Source organism: Chiloscyllium plagiosum, unplaced genomic scaffold (genome assembly GCF_037043375.1).
Source record: "Chiloscyllium plagiosum isolate Xiang-an unplaced genomic scaffold, Cpla_swu_hap1 HiC_scaffold_13, whole genome shotgun sequence".
NCBI lineage: Eukaryota > Metazoa > Chordata > Chondrichthyes > Orectolobiformes > Hemiscylliidae > Chiloscyllium > Chiloscyllium plagiosum.
The window spans coordinates 9456888-9479488 of record NW_028270151.1 but is presented as its reverse complement, the minus strand read 5'-3'; the positions used below and the strand labels follow the sequence as shown (position 1 = coordinate 9479488).

Here is a 22601-nt window from a genome sequence, read left to right as displayed (position 1 = left end):
AAGCGTGAGAACTCCAAAGCCACCAATTATTGCCCATCAGTTTACTATCAATCAGCAGCCAAGTGATGGAAGTGGTTGTTAATACTGATGTCATGAGGTACTTACATAACAGTAACCTGCTCACTGATGCTCAATTTCAGACCTATTCTCCCACCAATCCACTCAGCTCCTCAAGTTATTTCAACTTTGGTCAAATCATGGACTAAAGAACTGGTCTTGGAAAAGTGGTAGTGATTTTCTTTAATGTCAAGGCAGCATTTCATGCAATGTGACATCAAGGAGCCCTATAAAGACTGGAGCTGGAAATGTGTTGCTGGAAAAGCGCAGCAGGTCAGGCAGCATCCAGGGAACAGGAGAATCGACATTTCGGGCATAAGCCCTTCTTCAGGATGGAGTCAATCAGAATCAGGGAAGCAGCCTCAGATTTCTAAGAGTCATATCTTGTACATAGAAAAATGCACCACATCCACAAAGATCCACTCACTCCACCATCAACACTCAGTAGCAGCAGTGTGATGAAGGGCTTTTGCCTGAAACATCGATTTTTCTGCTCCTCAGATGCTGCCTGATCTGCTGTGCTTTTCCAGCACCACCCTGATCTTGACTCTGATCTCCAGCATCTGCAGTCCTCACTTTCACATACCATCTACAAGAGCCACTGCAGAAATTCATCAAAGGTCCTTAGACAGCACCTTCCAAACCCACGACATCTGGCATCCAGAGGGTCAAGATGAGCAGACATAAAGGAATACCACCACCTGCAAGACCCCTCCAAACTACTCACCATCTTGCCTTGGAAATATATATTGCCGTTCCTTCACTGTCACTGGGTCAAAAGTCTAGAATTCTCTCCCTCACAGTACAATACTGAATCTATTCCCCAGTCAGTGATTTTCCCTGCACTTGTAGCATGTGTAGTTTGTAATGTCACTCTTCTACTGCTCTCACTGTGGGGCTACTTCTCAATCCACACCTCATATGCTCTCCCACTCACCCCTCACTCTGCAGCAACCATTTACTTAAGCAACTTCATTTCCCCTTCTGCCCCAAATTCCCAGTTACTCTCACTTGCCTTCTGTCTCTCACCGGTTATGTCTCCCTCACACTTGTCACGTCTCCCTGGGATAGCATGCTGGAACTCAAGCCCCACTATTCCCAGAATCATCACAAAAGTTAAAGACTCTTAAAGCTGTGAAAAGTTCCCCAAATTACTAGTCTTTCAGACCCACATTGACAGAAAGCAGGGGCTAGTTCCTTAACACATAAACAGATTAAAAAATAGGAGCAGGAATAGGCCATTCAGCCCTTCAAGCCGGGTCCGCCATTCAATATGATCATCCAACCCAGTCCCCCATTCTCACTTTCTCCCCATATTCTTAGACCCCTGTATCCCCAAGTGCTACATCCAACTCATTCTTGAAATCTTACAATGTTTTGGCATCGGTAACTCTGTGGTAGTGACTTCCACAGGAGCACCATTCTGCAGGTGGAGAGGTTGTTCCTTATCTCAGCCCTAAATGGTTTACCCCTTGCCCTTACCCCTGTCTCAAGGGAAGAGACACTTAAAGTCATAGAGATGTACAGCACGGAAACAGACCCCTCAGTCCAACTTGTCCATGCCGACCAGATATCCAAACCCAATCTAGTCCCACCTGCCAGCACCCGGCCCATATCCCTCCAAACCCTTCTTCCCTATTTAACTTCTACTGCCAATCAGCCGTTGTCCTGGGAGTGATTTAAATGCTTCTCTTAACCATTTTTAAATGCTTTCATTAACAGTTACCCTCTTTTTTTCTATAACAAACGCAAACCCACATATGCATCTTTCCAGGAGATCTTAATGATGGTGAAGTATGCTCATGTTACTGATTTCCTCATCTTTGATATAATTGACCAACAGTCTGTATAAAATGTGCTGTATTAATCCTCCTGAAATCAAAAGCGATGACCCTGTGTCATCAAAGGTTCTGTAAAGAACATCTACTGTGAGCTTCAACCTCCACACCCCCAATGGTGAACAACAGAAACATTGAAATATCTCGATTATACTGAGAACTCATCAGTACTGTTTATAGCGGAGAATTGCTTCAGTTTATAACCTAGGAGCAGGAGAAGGCAATTCAGCCCCTCGGGCCTAGTCCACTATTTAATACGATCATGGCTGATCTCACCTCAGCCTCAGCTCTTCTTTCCTGCCCACGCTCCATGACCCTTCCCCCCTTCACTAATTAAAGTTCTGCCCTTAAATTTATCCAATTTCCCAGCACTGACCACACTCTGGGGCAGTGAGTTCCACAGATTCATGACCCTTTTGAGAGAAGTAATTTTCTCCTCAGCTCTGTTTTAGACCTATGTCCCACCCCCCCACCAGCCGAAAACGATGAGCTCAAATTATGGCTTTGATATACAGGAGGACGAAAAGGTAAAGTCACCGTAGTCCTGCCAGACCATTGGACTGCTCCTATGGCAAAGAGAGGAAACTGGTGATGGATTAACCTGAGAGTCACCACACCTCAGTCAAATAGAGAAGTTAAGGAAGAGAGTTTTTTGTGGTAACCTCAGCCAGTGCAGGAACTGAACCCATGCTGTTGGCATCACTAGGCATTGCATCCTGGCCCTTGAGCAAACTGAGTTAGCTGATCCCCTCCAGAGAAAGCATTCGAACAAATCATCAAAACAACACTGTGTAATCTCCACATCAAAATCCATTTTCTGTCCCCAGCCATTGATGTTATTCACAGACAGAGCTCATGAACAATGCATCCAGCTGTGAGTGCTATCATTTGAATTGAATTTATTGTCACGTGTACCAAGGCACAGTGAAAAGCTTTGTCTTGCGAGCAAATACAGGCAGATCACAGAGTTAAGTAGCATAGATAGTAAATAATAGGTAAACAGCAGCAAAAACAAAAACACAGGGGCAGGCAAACGTTAAGGGTTTGACAGTCCATTCAGTATTTTAACACCAGTGGCGTAGAAACTGTTACGAAACCAGCTGGTGTGTCTGTTCAGGCTTCTCCCCGATGGTAGAGGTTGTAGAAAAACACTGCCAGGGTGGGATGGATCTTTGAGAATGCTGGCGGCCTTCCCTTGACAGCAGGCCTGGTAGATGGATTCTATAGATGAGAGGGTGGCCTTTGTGATTGTCCGGGCCGAGTTTACCGCTCTCTGTAACTGTCTCCGATCTTGAAGGTATGGTTGCCATACCAGGTAGTGATACATCCAGACAGAATGCTCTCGATGGCCCACCTATAAAAGTTTGCAAGGGTATTCCCCGTCATGCCTGAGGAAGAAGAGACATTGGGCCTTTGTAACCAGTGCGTCCACATGAAGAGTCCAAGAAAGCTTGTGGATGACCACTCCCAGGAGCTAGACACTCTCCTATCATTTTAATTTAGAATGATAGTGTTTGTTGCCATTTGATGTATGGACCAAGAATGAGTGGGCAGATACCTGAGATGTCAGCCATGTTTGGCACTGGGACTATTAATTGTTGAGACCTGGACTAAACATAGCCATTGAGGAACACTGTGAAGCTCATATCCTGCTCACATAAGGGGGAATTTAATGCCCTGCAAACCCTGGATTGTTTTGGCAAGGAGTTCAGTATATGGAAGTGGAATTAGCAGGTAAGGTACCTGATGGAGTGCCAGTTGCCTTCCCAACACCTGTACACCCATTGGCCCATTCGCACAAGCCCACCAACTAACTCAGGTGTGAAGGGTACAGACTGAAGTGGTGGTTGGGGTCGGGTGTGGGCATCTACTTATTGGGGTGCCCTGCAATGCCACCCAACACACTCTCCCCTTTGGGCCTACCATATCTCCTGCTAGCCCATCATGCACCACTGCCTCTGGTAGTGTTGCTGGAAGTGTTGGTCACTATCTGATTGGCCTGATGATAGCCGGGTAAGTCGCTGACTGATTGGGATTTTAACTTATCCTGCCACAAGTGGAGTTGGCACTGGCTGGTGGAAGGTGCCACTGTTATACCCATTAAATTCAGCTCCAACTCACAAAGCTCATTGAAGAACTGAGCTCCAAATCATAAAATATGCCCCATTTTCCTGGAATGGGTGCAGCTCCAACAACACTCGAGAAGCTTGACACCATCCAGGACAAAGCAGCCTGCTTGATTGGCACCACATCCACAAGCATCCACTCCCTCAGGAGTACGTACTGTCTGGCAATTTGGACTGCAGACTTCCACAGCATCTTCCAAATTCACAACCTCTTCCAACAAGAAGGATTAAAGCAGCAGATACAAGGGAACACTGCCCTCTGCAAGTTCTCTTCCATGCCACTCACCATCCTGACTTAGAAATATATCGCCATTCCTTCGGTATCTCTGGATCAAAATCCTGGATCGTCCTCCCGACAGCAGGATCCACCTACAGCAGGTGGACTGCAGCAGTTCAAGAAGACAGCTCGCTCCCCCCACTACCTTCTCAAGGGGCAACTAGGAACAGGCAATAAATGCAGTCACCATTTCTTACGTCCCATGAATGAAGTTGAAATTAAAAAAAACAGTTGTTTCCGTGTCTCTGAAGGGCAGAAATACAGCTGTGAGGTCGTTGTTTATGAAAATGCTGCATTTTGTTTTCCACTTAGGACATCGGTTAGGCCACTTTTGCGTACAATTCTGGTCTCCTTCCTAATGGCAGGATGCTGTGAAATTTGAAAGGGTTCAGAGATTTACAAGATGTTCCAGGGTTGGAGGGTTTGAGCTACAGGGAGAGACTGAAGAGGCTAGGTCCATTTTCCATGGACCGTCGGAGGCTGAGAGGTGACTTTATAGAGGTTTATAAAATGATGAGGGGTATGGATATGGTGAATAGACAAGGTCTTTTCCCTGGGGTGGGGGAATCCTGAGCTAGAGGGAATAGGTTTAGGGTGAGAGGGAAAAGATATAAAAGAGACCTAAGGGGCAACCTTTTCACGCAGAGGGTGGTACGTGTATGGAATGAATTGCCAGAGGAAGTGGTGGAGGCTGGTACAATTGCAGCATTTAAAAGGCATGTGGATGGGTATATGAATAGGAAAGATTTAGAGGGATATGGGCTGGGTGCTGGCAGGTAGGACTAGAAGCGGTTGGGATATCTGGTCGGGATGGACAAGTTGGACTGAAGGGTCTGTTTCTGTGCCGTACATCTCTATGACTCTATCATTAGGGCCAATCAATCAGCTGTTGAAATATCTGACCAAATTTTAATTCTGGTGCAATTCCCTTCTTGGCGATCCCATCTCTCGGGATTTTTTCACCCACTGGTATAAACAGCCATCATGCTGCTGGAAGTCCATTTTCTGCACTTGGCAGCCTTCCCAGAATGTTATGAACAATGCGCCTGAAGAAACATTGACATCTCAATGAGAGCTGCCATTGAAATGTTGTGTGCAATCAGCCCAGATGGGTAATTCTCAGCAATACCAGGCTGAGAAAACACTGGGTCGATAATGCGTTCAGCATGGGTTCGATCCTTGTTCTGTGCTGATGTACTATCCTGCTGCGGTGGATTATTGATTTACCGTCCCTGCTAAACTGGAATCTTGGAAGTTTGTTGAACTTCCATGCTGGAACATTTCAGAATGAAGCCCACATTGGAACAATTGAAAGCTAACACCAAGCCACATTACTGCAAAACGTCATGCCGCCAACCTCACAGTGTCTCAAGGAACTGCATTTTCTTTAGACTCATGGGACACTGACAACGCTGGCTGGACTGACATTTGTTGCCCATCCCTAGTTGCTGTAGAGAAGGTGGTGGTGGTGGTGATGGTGAGCTGCCTTCTTGAACCGCTGAACTCTATATTCTGTAAGTTGACCCACAATGCTGTGAGGGAGGGTATTCCAGAACTCTGACCCAGCAACAGTGAAGGAACAGCATTCTACAAAATGAAGCTCAATTATAAATAGGTGGTTAGAAAAGATTGAAGATTTATAAATGCAGCAATAAATCTCACACTTCAAACACGAACCTCCATTCAATTCTGGAAACTTTGTCATGAAATATTTTATTTGAAATAAAATGGTCAAAATAGAAGAAAGTAGCTATTTGTTGATTTTATATTCAGAGTTCTTATTCAATTTCCTTTGGTTAATGAGGGATGTCAAAATCTTAGTTGGATGTATGAGCACTTCCAACAGATTAAATCGATATATATCCCGATACAAATGACCACGCCTGCTTTTCAAGCGAACTTCTACTGTCCGTTTGCTTAGAAATATTCAGGAATTCGAGTGTTTGCATTTAATCAGGATCAATTTTTTTTTCAGGATTATGTGTTCTTTGAGAAAAATAACTGAACAAGGATCTGACTATGGAGCCATGTCTTGTAAGTAGATATATTTACAGAGTTACTGCTCCGTTCTATTTGTGACATCTGAATTACGTCGGTCCTACAACAACTGTATTACTGGGTTTCTTTCTGATTCTGCACAGAGATTGAAACCAATAAGGGATCGAGGAAGGGACATCTTTAACTCTTCCACCTTCACTCAAGATGTGCTAATGATGGGTCTCCTTCATGGTTTTTAGAATGCCAATTATGAAAGCATGTTACAGATGTGCTGACCTTCTTGAACCGACCAGACTTCCAAAGGCTGTGATGTCTTTGACTGATGCTGAAAACAGTACTAATTTTAGAGGCAGTGCAAATCCCTGGGATGCAACATCTTTTCGGCTCAAAGCACAACCAGTTTTCCTGTTTGTGAACTGAAATGGACTTAAGTTAGTAAAAGTGAGTAACCTGCATAATAATGGATTGCTATCCCCTTTGACATGTTGTTCCCACTATGTGCACTTTATAGGCAATGCTCCACAGCAGGAATGAGAAAGCTAAAAACATATCCTGGAAAGTTTGACAAGTTTATCTGTGTCAGAAAACTAGATGGAGTACCCAAGGCAGAACTCTCCCTTTCCAGCTATTCCAAACAAAAAAGAAAGAAGTGTCATTTAGGGAAGCAATTTGTAATAGAATATAACATATATATTTGAATGATATAATTCATTTTAGAATACAGTATATTTTCAAACAAAAATATATAATGCCTGCACAGTGATCAATTGTGCAAATGTGGTTTATGAACAGAAGTCTTTTGTTTACTCCAGATGGATTAATAGACCTGTGTGAGAAACTGACTTTCTGTACTGAATATTCCTCTATCATGACAAGATGTTAATAAATCAATAAATATGGTACTTGTGTTTTTATTATGGCAATTATGTTTGTAGAGAAACTCGGTGGCCCTCTATAAGATCTTCATTCAGTGGCAAATTTGTGTAGAGGGTTGTTTTTGTATTTATGGAGTTACTAATGTGGTTAATGTGCATCTCAACATCAAAACAATTCCTATTTAATTTGTGTTCTCCAAACATCCTCCCTAAGCAGGAACTGCAAATATTAACCATTTTTCATTTCCAAAAATTGATGGAACTATCGTAGACATCCCGTATCCGCAGATTTGGTTTCTGCGGTTTCGGTTATCGCGGTCTGAAAATTTTACATGGGACATTCCAGAAATAATTCCCGGAGGCTACTGGTGAAGTAAATTTCCCACTTGAATGATAGGGTTTGCTACTATTTGTGGTTTTGGGCATCTGCGGTAGGTCTTGGAACATATCACCTGCGGATATGAAGGGGATACCTGTACTGTGGTTAACACTACCTTATTTGAGTAAATATTGTATCAAGTAGCATTAGCAAAACTGGACACAATAGGAATCGGGAGCAAATTCTCCATTGGTTGGGGTCAGATCTGGCACATAGCAAATGGTTGTGGTTATTGGAGGCAAGTCACCTCAATTTCAGGAGTCTCTCAGGGTAGCATACTTAGTCATAGAGATGTACAGCATGGAAATAGACCCTTTGGTCCAACCCGTCCATGCCGACCAGATATCCCAATCTAATCTAGTCCCACCTGCCATCACCTGGTCCATATCCCTCCAAACCCTTCTTATTAATATACCCATCCAGATGCCTCTTAAATGTTGCAATTGTACCAGCCTCCACCACTTCCTCTGGCAGCTCATTCCATACACGTACCACCCTCTGCATGAAAACGTTGCCCCTTAGGTCTCTATTATATATTTCCCCTCTCACCCTAATCCTATGCTCTCTAGTTCTGGACTCCCCCACACCAGGGAAAATACTTTGTCTATTTACCCTATCCATACCCCTCATAATTTTATAAACCTCTACAAGGTCACCCCTCAGCCTCCAACGCTCCAGAAAAAACAGCCCCAGCCTGTTCAGCCTCTCCCTATAGCTCAAATCCCATCTCTGGCAACATCCTTGTAAATCTTTTCTGAACCCTTTCAAGTTTCACAACATCCTTCTGATAGGAAGGAGACCAGAATTGCACGCAATATTCCAACAGTGGCCTAATCAATGTCCTGTACAGCCACAACATGACGTCCCAACTCCTGTACTCAATACTGACTGATAAAAGAAAGCATACCAAATACCTTCTTCACTATCCTATCTCCCTGCGACTCTACTTTCAAGGAGCTATGAACCTGCATTCCATGGTCTCTTTGTTCAGCAACACTCCCGAGGACCTTACCATTAAGTGCATAAGTCCTGCTAAGATTTGCTTTCCCAAAATGCAGCACCTTGCATTTATCTGAATTAAACTCCATCTGCCACTTCTCAGCCCATTGGCCCATCTGGTTCAGATCCTGTTGTAATCTGAGGTAACCTTCTTCACTGTCCACTACACCTCCTATTTTGGTGTCATCTGCAAACTTATTAACTGTACCTCTTATGCTCACATCCAAGTATATAAGTGATGAAAAGTAGTGGACCCAGCACCAATCCTTGTGGTACTCCACTGGTCACAGGCCTCCAGTCTGAAAAATAACCCTCCACCACCACCATCTGTTCTCAACTTTTGAGCCAGTTCTGTATCCAAATGGCTAGTTCTCCCTGTATTCCGTGAGATCTAACCTTGCTAACCAGTCTCCCATGGGGAACCTTGTTGAACGCCTTACTGAAGTCCATATAGATCACATCTACTGCTCTGCCCTCATCAATCCTCTTTGTTACTTCTTCTAAAAACTCAATCATGTTTATGAGACATAATTTAGCACATTTAAAGCCATGTTGACTAATCCTAATCAGTTCTTGCCTTTCCAAATGCATGTATATCCTGTCCCTCAGGATTCCCTCCAACAACTTGCCTACCACCGAGGTCAGGCTCACCAGTGTATAGTTCCCTGGCTTGTCTTTATGACCTTTCTTAAACAGTGGCATCACATTTGCCAACCTCCAGTCTTCCGGCACCTCACCTGTGACTATCGATACAAATATCTCAGTAAGAGGCCCAGCAATCACTTCTCTAGCTTCCTACAGAGTTCCAGGTTACACCTGATCAGGTCCTGAGGATTTATCCATTTTTATGCGTCTCAAGACATCCAGCACTTCCTCCTCTGTAATATGGAGATTTTTCAAGGTGTAACCATCTATTTCCCTACGTTCTACATCTTCCATCTCCTTTTCCACAGTGAATACTGATGCAAAATACTTGTTTAGTATCTGCCCCATCTCCTGCTGCTCCACACCAAGGCCACCTTGCTGATCTTTGAGGGGCACTATTCTCTTTCTTCTTATCTTTTTGTACTTATCCAAACAAATACAGAATGTTACAGAAATTCAGCAGATCTGGCAGGGAGAAACGTTTTGAGTCTGATATGACTTCTTTAGAACTGCATCTACCGTAGTTTGTTTTTATCCAAATGTACTTGTCCAACCATCTTCAGCTGCTTAATCAATAACCATTCCTCCATCATAAGCTCAGAAGTAGGGACGTTCACTAATGATTGCACATTGGTTTAATATTCATTCATGGGATGAGGGTGTCACTGGTTCAAATTGCATTTATTGCACATCCCTAATTGCTCAGAGTGCTTTAAGAGCAAACCGTCCTGCTGGGAGTCTGTAGTCATAAATAGGCCAGACCAGGTAAGATACATGAGTGAACTAGATGAGTTTTTCCAACAATCGATAGTGAATTCATGGTCATCATTAGAGCCTTACTTCCAGGTGTTTATTGAATTCAAATTCCACCATCTGCCTTGGCAGGGTTGGAGCCCAGGTCCCCAGGACATAACCTAGGTGTCTGGACTAATAGGAAAATTGATGTTTCGTACAAAAACTCTTCATCAGGAATCTCGAAATGTCAATTTTCCTGCTCCTTGGATGCTGCCAGACCTGCTGTGCTTTTCCAGCACCACTCTGATCTTGACTGTAATCTCCAGCATCTGCAGTGCCCACCTCCACCTCTCTGGATTTATAGTATGGCGATAATACCACTGGGCCATCGCTGCCATTTGTGATTCCTCAGATACTGAAGCAGTCCATGTTCAAATGCAACAAGATCTCAGCAACATCCAGGCTTGGACTGACAAGTGATGAGTAATATTTGCACCACCCAAGTGCCAGACAGTGACCATCATCAACAAGAAAATGTTTCCTTTGACATTCAATGGCTGAACCATCACTGAATCCCATGCCATCAACAACCCAGGGTTTACTATTCACTAAAATCTGATTGGATTAACCATATAAGTACTATGAGTACGAGATCAGGTCACAAGCTAGGAATACTGCGGTGAGTAACTTACCTCTCCAAGCCCTGTCCACTATCTACAAGGCACAAGTCAGGAGTCTGATAGAATACTCCCCACTTACCTGGATGAGTGCAGCTCCAACAACACTAAAGAAGCTTGGCAACATCCAGGACAAAGCAGCCCAGTTAATTAGCACCACATCCACAAGCATCCACTCCCTCCACCACTGATGCTCAGTCGCAGCAGTGTGTACCATTTACAACACGCATTGCAGAAATTCACCAAGGCTCCTTGGACAACACCTTTCAAATTCACCTCTAAAAGGATAAGGAAATAACTACATGGAAATGCTAACCCCTGCGAGTTCTCCTTCAGGCCATCCTGACTTGGAAATATATTGCCATTCCTTTACCGTCACTGGGTCAAAATCCTAGCGCCTCCTCCCTAATGGTCTACCTTTATGCTGGTTTAAGGTAGCTCATCGTCACTTTTTTTGAAGGGATTGACCATTAGGGATGGTCAATAAATGTTGACCAGCCAGTGAAGTAACATCCCAAGAGTGAATTGAAAATACCTCAATTAAAAGAGGGTCAGTAGAGGATAGCTTACAGTGGATGATACTAAAGCCATGCACGAGGCTGGAAATCTTCATTGCTACATTTTGTAATCTCAGGCAATGCAGTTCCCTGTTAACAAATACACTGAGTTCTCCTGACACATACTAACTTGTTAACCGTGACATGTAAAACTCCATGCTCCTGATCATAAAGCATGCTGATGCATTGGTAACTGCTTCCGGGAGCTGCTACCAAGCACAGACCTTGGAGAACCGCACATCAGAGAAATTAATTGTAGAGAGCATCATCCAAAGTGCTATCGTTGGGGTATTTTGAACAGGTCTTGTTAGATTCCTTTGTCAACAAACTTGATTCCTTCCACAATCTTTGCTGACAAGTTTATCAGTCACTGCAGTCTCCATGCTCCTGGATATAGCAGGCGTCTATTGTCATTGGCTCGTCCTTATTATACTTTACATTTCCATACTCCTTAATCTGTTTCCAGTCTTTCTATCGGTGTATGCTTTCCATTCCAACATGTGGAATGTTGCAAGTCAGAGCGCAAGGAGAAAGTGAGCAGAGCAGTTTGCTGGAGAGTCAGAGCCAAAAAGTGTGGTGCTGGAAAAGCACAGCAGTTCAGGCAGCATCCGAGGAGCAGGAGAATCGATGTTTCAGGCACAAGCCCCTCATCAGGAATTCAGAATGTCGACTCTCTTGCTCCTCGGATGCAGCCTGACCTGCTGTGCTTTTCCAGGGCCACACTTTTCGTGAGTCCTCGTGGTAATATCACTGGACTGTTAATCCAGAGAACCAGTTAATGCCCTGGCTTCAAATCCTGCCACAGCTGATAGTGGAATTTTAATTTTTTTTCATGTTTAGATCTCATTTATTTTAATATATACAAAGACAGAAACTCTCACAATACATTTAAATATAATACCATCAACAGAAAAGTCAATCAGAATCAGATCCAAATTTGTTAGATTCAAAGTTTATTAGAAGTTACAAGGAATTTCTGACATTACTACCTTTCAAATCTCTTCTATATTTAGGCACCAGTTCAAGGAACAAGACTAGTCTTTCAGGTAACGAGACCTTGCAGATTAGAAGCAATATACATCAACTTATTGCACCGTGGAATCAACTTACATGTATACTGCAAGTTTAAAAGAGCAAGCCATCTTCTACTACCATTCAGACACTTTGGTGGAATTTTAATTCCATAATATAGTGATTGGAACCGACTAGGTCTCATTGATTATGAGATCCTTGATTGTGGTTATCAACCTGAGCCAATCAGAAAAGCCCTGCTGACCAAATAACCAGGAAAGAAAGAAAAACAGGAACTGAGAATCTCCTCAAAAAATATCACCAGGAACTGAGAATCTCCTCAAAAAATATCACCAGGAACTGAGAATCTCCTCAGAAAGAAAAAAAGAAAAGTGCACCCAGGGGATTCGAATCTCCTCAGTTGAGGACTGACTCCAAGCTGGTCGGTCACAGCCAGTGTACTGTGGGGAAAAGTTCTCTCAACTGGAGACATTGCTTCCGTTTTTTTGTGGTTTTGTTTTATTTCTTGGGGAAAAAAAATAAGCAGGAGATGCGAATCTCCTCGAAAAATATTGTAACCAGGAGCTGAGAATCTCCTCAGCTCAGGGACTGACTCTGAGCTGGCTGGTCACAACCAGTGTGCTGTAGACAAGTAAATAAAGGGTTACTTGGTGATGATACTGGCCTCTGTGCAGTTACTTCACATTAAATTATGGAATTATGAGTCAAATGATGAATGTGAAATCATTGTCAATTGTCAGAATTCACATCAGGAATTCACTAATGTGCTTTTGGAAAAGAAAATGCCGTCTTCACCCAGTCTGTCCTACATGTGACTCCACATCCACAGTAATGTGGTTGACTCTTAACTGCCCTCTGGGCAATTAGGGATGGGCAATGGACCTAGCCAATGATGCCTCATCCCACAAACAAAATTTAAGAAAGCCTAGTTTGGCATGTAGGATCTAACCATTCCTTACAGACAGTTGGGATAATAATTGTTCAGGCTTAGTTTTGATTGCTGCAAGATTCTTTTGCTTCCATGAGGTTTCAAATTGTGTGTTTGTGCTGAATATGACCTCCTCCTGAAGGAAGTGATGTTGCTTCCAAACAACCCTGCAATCATGCACAAGGTCGAATAAAAACTCAGAATTCGTGATTATGTAAATCCGCTTTCCTTTCCCCTTTACGAGTTTGGATAGCGCTGGAAATTCTACAATCTAGCTTAAAGTCACATTTAAAATATTGACCTGGGACCAAACGATGTTCAGTGATCAATTTGTTTAAAAGTGTACATTCTTAGGCAGTCAGTGGGTCTCAGGAATCCCTGATCTACCGTGCTCCCTGCATGTTGACTGTTGTGGAAATTAAATCGACTCGACTCAACTGCTAGCAAGAGCAAAGAAAAAGCTTTATTTTTAACCCTCTGCATGCAGGACCAATTCACTTGGCAAAAATGCCTTGTGTAAGGGTGATGATCAAAATTCACAATTCTTATCACGCGCTCAGGGGCAAGGGTTGGGAAACATGCGAGTTCTTATTTTCTCACTCCCTTGCCGTGGACATAACTGTCTTTATGTTTTCCTTAGCTCTTTTGCTGAATTTGACTGCTGGCAAGGCCAGGTTGAATGTTTACCCAGTTCAGCAAAGACAAGCTGTCTCCTCGACTGCAGAACTCAGCAAAGTGTTCGCAAAGCTCAGCACAGTATTAAATTTAGAAAAGCATTCTCTTTCAGATATCACAGTAAATGCTAAATTTGTTAATTTTCCATTGTATTGACAAAGTGTGAAATGCGTCTACTTTGGTGTGAGAGCTGGCAATTTAAAAACAATGAGAACATCTACAATTGTAACAACGTGTTTTAGCTTTCGAGCCACACTGTCACTTGTATTCTGTATCTTAAATCTTTAAATCCCCAGCCCTGTAGTTTAACTTTTAGATTTCAGCTTTCTCCAAAATTCTCAGTTTTTCTTTTTTAACTTTGAAATTCAAATCACTTAAAACGTCTATTTCTAAATCTAAATCCAGACTGAAAATAAATTCCTCATTGTGTCTTGAGATTTGCGGCAGAGACCAGAATTCTCTTCAACTTTGCAGCACGTTTTTAACTCCATCACAATGCAGAATTCATTATCATTGCTCTGAAAAAAAATCTCTTTGTTTCACAGACAGGCAGTAAGGAAGATAAAACAGAGGGAGGTTAGATACATTGAGCAGGAAATGTTTAAAACTACATACAAACCCCAGAAGGGGTTAAAACATTGTTTAAATCAACACTGTCCTGCCAACCAAAATAGCTACAAAGGCTGCTTGTCAAGCCTGAATTGCTCTCTCACTCGAGACAGAAGGAAAGAAACCATTCCAATCCAGTGATACTGACTTATCACTGTCTTTCTTAATCTCTGGTGAGAATTCAAAAACCTCATGGTCTCTCTCATCTGCAAATTTCCTTTACAATTATCAGTAATTCTGTCACATAATGAGTCGTTTACCCTGGTCTCTTTAGTTCAGTTATAATCGCACAGTCAAAGCATATTCTTTAATATTATTCTGCATAACTGTATCCAATCCAATATTCATTCTGTAATATCATGTGACTGTGCTTAGCCAAAACTGACAAAAAAATGCATCATGAGATTTTATTCAGAGCAAAGCCTTTATACCTGGAGGACTGGAGTATAAGAATGAAGAGGTTATGCAGCATTAAACCCTGATTAGACCCCACTTAGAGTACTCTGAGCAGATTCGAAAAGTGTGGCGCTGGAAAAGCACAGCAGGTCAGGCAGCATCTGAGGAGCAGGAGAGTCGACGTTCTGAATTCATGATGAAGGTCTTGTGCCCGAACCGTCGATTCTCCTGCTCCTTGGATGCTGCCTGACCTGCTGTGCTTTTCCAGCAACACACTTTTTGACTCTGACTCTCTAGCATCTGCAGTCCTCACTTTTTCCTAGTACTCTGAGCAGATCTGAACACCACACCTTAGAAAGGACATATTGACCTTGGAGAGAGTAGAACATAGTTTTGCGAGAATGGTGCTGAATCATGAGAGGAGATTATATAAGTTAGACACATTTTCTCCACAAATTGGAATTTTAAGGGGTGATCGAATTAAAATCGTCAAGATATTAACAGGAAAAAACAAGATAGATATAGATAAACTATTTACAGTACGTTGCTAGAACTAGGGGCATAGTCTGAGAATTAGGGCCAGACCATTCAGGAGAGATGTTAAGAAGCCCTTTCACACACAAAGAGTGGGAGCGGTTTGGAACTCTCTTCCACAATTGGCAGTGGATGCTGGATCAATTGTTAATCTTAAATGTAAAAGAAAAAGATTTTGGTTAGATTAGATTAGAGTGTGGAAACAGGCCCTTTGGCCCAACAAGTCCACACCGACCCGCCGAAGCGAAACCCACCCATACCCCTACATTTACCCCTTACCTAACACTGCAGGCAATTTAGTATGGCCAATTCACATCTGACCTGCACATCTTTGGACTGTGGGAGGAAACCGGAGCACCCGGAGGAAACCCACGCAGACACGGGGAGAACGTGCAAACTCCACACAGTCAGTCGCCTGAGGCAGGAATTGAACCCGGGTCTCTGGCGCTGAGAGGCAGCAGTGCTAACCACTGTGCCACCGTGCCGCCTAGGGTTTTAAGAGATATGGGCCAAAGGATGGTATATAGAGTTAGGCTGCACTTTAGCCATAATCTCAATGAATGGTGGAACAAGCTTGAGGGACTGATTGGCCTCTTCCTGTTCCTAAGCTCCCGTGAAGACAATATCCTGAGCTACAACTGCAAGACCAAGGGGCCCTGTTTAGTTTATTTCTATTCAACGTTTCAATTTCCACAATTGAATAAGTCAGATCTGGTTTCCTGCTAATGTCTTAACCCTTACCAAGAGCTGTGCCCTTGTACCAATGTTCCTTTAACTGTTTTAGAAGGAAAGAATCTATTGACTAACAGTAACCGTTGTAGTAAAGCTAACTTTGTAATGCTAAGGATTTTCTGAGGCATGGCAGTCTCACACAGAACGACATTCCACCCCTTTATTTTTATAAAATGAGGGAACGTCACATTTCTGACCCGAGATTTGGATCCGGTCAAATCGCTGAGCTGTGATTCCTATCTGACAGTATCTTCATAGAGGAGAACAGTCTGGAGGAAGGTAACCCAAGCTGTCGATTTTCCCAGCAGTCAGCTACTGTATTCAAGAATGTAAAGGTTCAGAATCACAGGCAGCTGCTGTCAAAGGAGAAGTGCAGGAGGTAGGGGTGAGGCTAGGGAGCTGGGAGGTAGGCTTGTCTAAGGTGCCAGGTTAACAGGGCACTAACTCCATAGGATTCCAGGACATCAGGAAAGTATGGGGCAATGAGCGAGGTATGTTTGGTCAATCTGCCAGGTGAACAGGGAGACACAGTGCCAGTTGTGTAAAGGCAGTGTGCCAGGTGGGTAGGGCCAGTGTGCTACATGTTGGGGGCAGTGTGCCAGGTGGATAAGGAGGCACCAGATGGGTAGGGATGGTGTGCTAGTTGTATAGGAAGGCACAGCACCAAGTGGGTAGGGGTAGTGTGCCAGGTGGGTAGGGAGACGCAGCACCAGGTGTGCAGGGGTAGTGTGCTAGGTGGGTAGGGGATGGGATAGGGAGGCGGCAGTGAATCAGGTATCTAGGAGGCAGTGTGCCATCTGGGAAGGGGGCAAGTTGCCTGATGGGTAAGAGGCACTGAGCCAGTTATGTAGGAACAGGGTGCCAGGTGGGCAGGATGTCAGGACCAGGCAGTAGGGGCCAGGAAGTATGAAACCAAGTGAGTATATTTCCAAGTAGGTACGAGTACGGGTGCAATGGACAGTGTGCCAGGTTGGTAGATTGTCAGTGTGCAAGGTGGTGGGAGAGGGGGTGTGAGTGGTCATGTAAGTGAAACCTTCTGTTAATTAAACCAAATCCAGAAAAGCTCACCTCACCTTGTAATCTGTTAAAATATGAGTGACAGAGAACTCCCAAATTCCACTATTTAAAGAAAATGATATTGATTTATTGTTTAGCTCTAAATGTGAACATTAAACAACTATTCACAACTCTAAGCCCCCTTTCTCTTAACTGCTTGTTATCTGCCTCCAACTCTATAACAATATACTGTTCCAATAAATACGTATTAAAATTACATCAGCTTAATTTCAAAAGCACACAGCGGCTGTTGTCATCAGTGTCTGTCTCCCTCTGGTTGTAGATAATAGACAATAGACAATAGATCTCCCTGGGTCATCATCTATCTTTTGCTGCAAAGGTGTTCCATATGAAAAAATTACCTTTGACAGAGAGTGCTTTGAATGGCAGTCTCTCTCAATGGCAGTTACGCTCTGTCTAACTTTCAAAATGCCTGCTGCTTTTAACCCCAAACATTGGATCATCGCATTGGTAATTTGGCAAAAACAATGAACTTAAAATCAATTGTGTTGTAGTATCCTTGGGCATAATTTAAACTCATTGGTTAAATTTAAATTGTTATCAAAATATCAACCCAACTCAGGTATCTAGTTTATAGCCAAATGTCACATATTTTCAATTTTCCAGTCCACTCTGAGACAAGTAGTCTGTCATAAGACAGGGGCCTGCAAGCTTTCAGTGCAAAACAGCTTTCACTCTCTCTTAAAGGTACAGTACACACCTTCAACTTCATAACACCACCCCCCCCCCCCCCCAAGAAAAAAAGAACAATCATAATGAAAAGATGGCTTCTTTTTTTCTAATTCTTAACCCCATTGCAATGAAATAGGTAGGACATTAATCAAAGTTCATAGTCATTTCTGCACACATATATAAAACATTGGTATTGGTTCAATCTTACCTATACTTTATCCCTTATTTCCGAGGTAATGTATTTGCTATTATATTTTTGCGACCCACAACATGTACAAATTGTAAATTAGAAGTCTGTAACATGAGACTCCAGTGAAATAGTCGCATATTATTGTCTTTAAATCATTCAAAGAATGTAAGGGAATTGTGATCCATGTACACAACTGTCTCCAACACATTATTTGCCACATAAACATTAAAATGTTGTAAGGCCAGTATCAAACTCAATAATTCCTTTTCGATGGTAGAGTATTTTCTCTGGTGGGTGTTGAGTTTCTTTGAAAAGTAGCCAATTGGCCGTTCAATTCCATCATCATCCTGTAGCAATACAGCTCCCACTCCTATATTGCCAGCAGTGATTGCAACTTTGAAGGGATTCAAAAAATTTGATGTTGCTAAAACTGGTGCAGTGGCTAATACTGCTATTGTTCTGTTCACCAAACGTTTGTGTAATTCTTAAGTAAATCCATCAGTGGTGCCACTGCACTCCTTCACAGTTTGTAGCAAACTTACAGTAGAATCAGCTTAGTCCAAAACAAAGCACCCCTTTTTTTGTGGTTGGTCATGGAAATTCCTCGATGGCCTTTGGCTTTGCGTTCTGTGGGTTCAACCTTTCATGACCGATGTTATGTGCCAAGAATGTCACCTCTGCTTTCGCCAGTTCAGTTTTGTTGAAGTTTATTACCAGTTTTGCTTCTCTTAATCATTCAAAGAGCTCTGCCATTTGATCTTTCCATGATTCACTAATGATCACTACATCATCCAGATAGTCTGCACAGTTTGTTAACCCAGCTACAACTCTATTCAGGAGTCTTTGGAATGAGGTGGGTGCATTTTTCATTCCAAAAGGCATCACTTTGAGTTGATATAGCCCATTAGGGGTTACAAACGCAGAAAATTATTTTGCTTTCCATGATAAAGGTACCTGCCAATAACCATGCAGTGAGTCCAACGTTGTGATGTAACTGGCTTGTCCAATTTTCTCTACACAGTCCTCCAATCTTGGTATTGGGTATGAGTCTGATTTTGTTGTGGCATTGATGTTCCAATAGTCCACACAAAATCATTGAGTCCCATCAGATTTGAGAACTAACACGATTGATGAACTCCACTCATTCTGACTTGGTTCAATGATATCTTCACTCAGTATCGCATCCACCTCTTCTGGCCCTGTGTGGCTTTGAAAGGATTAAGTCCATAGGAGTGGTGTTTTATTGGAACTGCATTCCCTACTACTACCTCATGCACAGTAGCATTAGTCCTCCTCATCTTATTTCTGCAAATGTCCTCATACTGCTGCAACAAACTTTTCAACTGCATTCTTTGCTCCTGAGACAGATAGTTCACTAACTTATCCCACTCCTCAAGGGTTTTCGCATTGTTTAATGTATTTTGAGGCACATCAAACTCCACAACATCTGGATTTGATTCCTCACTCTGTGGAGGAGTAACTAGCACCTGTTTCTCTAGTTCCTTCTCTCTATTATAATGAGGTTTCAATGTATTCACATGACATACCTGATACAGGTTTTTTTCTTATCTGGTATCTTTATTAGATAGTTTACCTGATTCAACTTTTTCTCAATTTTATAATGGCCACTAAACCTGGCTTTGAAGGGATCTCCCACCACTGATAACTACTAAAACGTCACTCCCATGGGAAAACATATGAATTTTAGTGTTCTTTATCTGCCACCTGCTTCATTCTATGCTGTGCCCTCTAGAGGTGCTGTTTAGCTAACTCACCTACCCGATTTAGCCTCTCCTTCACTTCAGATACATTACCCAAGTGTGAGATCTCCGACTTTAGTCCCGTCAATTTTTCTTCAATTAATTTCAAAGGTTCTCTCATGTCATGCCCAAATATTAACTCAAAGGGAGTGAGCTGAGTAGATTTGTTTGGGGCATCTCCAATGGATAACAATACGAATTGGATACCTTTACCCCAATCATTCGGGTAATCCTGACAGTACTCTCTGAACATGGTCTTCAGGGTCTGATGTCACCTTTCCAGTGGTTCCTGGGATTCAGAATGATACTTACTTCAGTTAACGTGCTCTATGCCTAAGCTATCCATGACTTTCTTAAACAGCCCAGCAGTTAAGTTTGACCCTTGGTCTGATTGAGTCTCTTGAGGTAGCCCATACCACGTAGAGAGAGCTACTAACTCCTCTCCTATCCTTTTGGCCCTAATACTCAGTAATGGAGTTGCCCACGGAAATCTGGGAGACACATCCATCATGGTTAACAAGTACTGGTTCCCACTTCTAGTTTTCGGGAGGAACCTACACAATCAATCATAACCTGCATGAAAGGTCCTTCAAATGTGGGAGTTAGCAACAAAGCTGCTGGCTTTATTACCGCCGGTGGCTTCCCTACCATTTGGCATGTATGACACGTATGGCAAAATTTAACCACAACCTTGTGCATTCCAGGTGGATAGAAATACTTTTGTACCTTGGCCTGATACACCTCCTGTCTGTATGGTACCGGCAACACAATCTGGTGCACTTCGGCCCATTTCTCCTCTGCATTAAGCTGCCATGGTCTCCATTTCCATCTTAGGATTCCATCTTTAAGATAATAAACCTCAAGAATATATTCTGACTCCTTTCTTGAGTATGTATCTATCTATCTATATATATATATATATATATATATATATAGTCTCGTCTTTCTGTCGTGAGTTCGTTAGCCTTTCACGACTACACACTTCTGTCTGACCCTCTGCCTGTTCATATTTTTCCTGCATCATTACATCAAATAAGATTTCCGCTAACTGAACCTCAACTCCTTCATCTTTCTCTTTAGTTTTTGCTTCATGCTGTGACTTACGATACTGGGATCATGTTAATACACAGTTTGGAAAAAATCCAGGGTATTTTTCTTTTAATTCCTCAGTTTCTTGGTCTTCCTTGGGCTTCTCCATAACACAGAGTGTCACTTCCACCTTGGATCCTGCTAAATTGTTCCCAAGAACAAAATGTATTCCTGGAACTGGCACTCTGTCAATCAGTCCCACTGTTAATTCCCCAGTCTTGAGTTGGCACTCCAACCTGATCTTGTAGAGGAGAATGCTAAATTTCTGTCCATCTATCCCACAAATCACCACACTCTTAAGCAACAGGTCAAAAAAAGTGCATATTCACTCATCCCTTACTATCTGTGACTGGTTAGATCCTGTATCTCTCAAAATTGTAACTTCTTGTCCTTCTCCCCCTATTCTTTCTGGAAGAAATGACATCACCACAGGAAATGACATCACCAACTGAAGGAACCTAAACACATTAATAGAAATTGGGTCATAACACCAGCACTTCACCAGAGGCTCACTGATGATGATATCTGGTATGGTGATGAAACATCTTAAAATGAGCCTCCCAGCTCAGTGAGCAAATCTACATCCAGAACCTCAACCTGAACTACAAATCTTTTCCAAATTCTGAAGTTCAAATTATCTCTCCCGTTCTCTTTCTCTCACTTTCTTTCTGTCTTTCTCTCACTTTCTTTCTCTCTGTCTTTCTTTCTCTTTACCCTCCCCTTATCTTCGCTCTCTCTTTGCTCAGCTAAGAACCTTCTCTCTCTTTTTCCTCTCACTCTCTCTCTCTTTTTTCTTCTCTCATGGCTTTTCTTCCCCTTTCTTTATCTTCTAAATCCATTTTCCTCGACTGTAATTTAAGTTGCTCTAACTCTACTGCACTTGTCTGTTTCTCTGACACACCTAAGTGCTTGACTAACTCCCTTACAAATGCAGCTTTCCTTTTGTCCCTGGTTAGACCCAATTCTAAACTCTTTGCTAATTCTAAAGGTATGGCCTTTCTCATTCTTTCTAAATTTTCTTGGAAAATTTGGGAATCATCTTCAAACCCCAGAACCTCCTTCGCAATCTTAAAAGCCATTTGGCTCACTTTTAATTTAACCAACCACAAGTAACCAAAATTAAACAAATTGTCTCACCTATCTAGGATACTAATAGACAAGTGTTTAAATCGGCTGGGATCTTTCATGCACAAATCTGTTCAAATCTGTCCATATATCGGACTGGATCTGTCTAAACCTGGGCATAAGACCCCAAACTGTTATGACACGGGGGTGAGCCCTTCTGTTAATTAAAGTAAACCCCCAGAAAAGCTCACCTCGTAATCTGTTAAAGAGTGAGTGACAGAGAACTCCCAAATTCCACTATTCAAAGAAAAAATATCAATTTATTCTTTAACTCTAAAAGTAAACATGAAACAACAATTATTTACAACTCTAAGCCCCCATTCTTTTAACCATTTGTTATATGCCTCCAACTCTATAACAATATACTGTTCCAATAAACACGTATTAAATTTCTATCAACTTAATTTCAAAACCATACAGCGGCTGTTGTCATTGTTGTTTGTCTCCCTCTGGTTGAGAGATCTCCCTGGGTCGTCTTCTGTCTTTTGCGGCAAAGATGTTCCATATGAAAAAGGAACCTTTGACAGAGAGTGTTTTCAATGGCAGTATCTCTCGAAGGCAATTACTCTCTGTCTGACTTTCGAACTGCCTGCCTCTTTTATCCCAACATCAGATAGTC

The 22601-nt window shown here is 42.4% G+C and overlaps 1 protein-coding gene across 1 annotated transcript in view; it reads left to right on the top strand.

The window, feature by feature from the left end:
• The window catches only part of LOC122556180 (phospholipid scramblase 1-like), an 84825-nt gene extending 77630 nt beyond the window's left edge, over positions 1-7195 (top strand). Inside the window, exons 7-8 of the mRNA XM_087993925.1 lie at positions 6274-6332; positions 6440-7195. Coding sequence (XP_087850051.1) covers positions 6274-6303 — 30 coding nt within the window. The 3' untranslated portion in view covers positions 6304-6332; positions 6440-7195. The remainder of the gene's footprint in view (positions 1-6273; positions 6333-6439) is intronic.
• The last annotated feature ends 15406 nt before the right edge of the window (positions 7196-22601 follow it).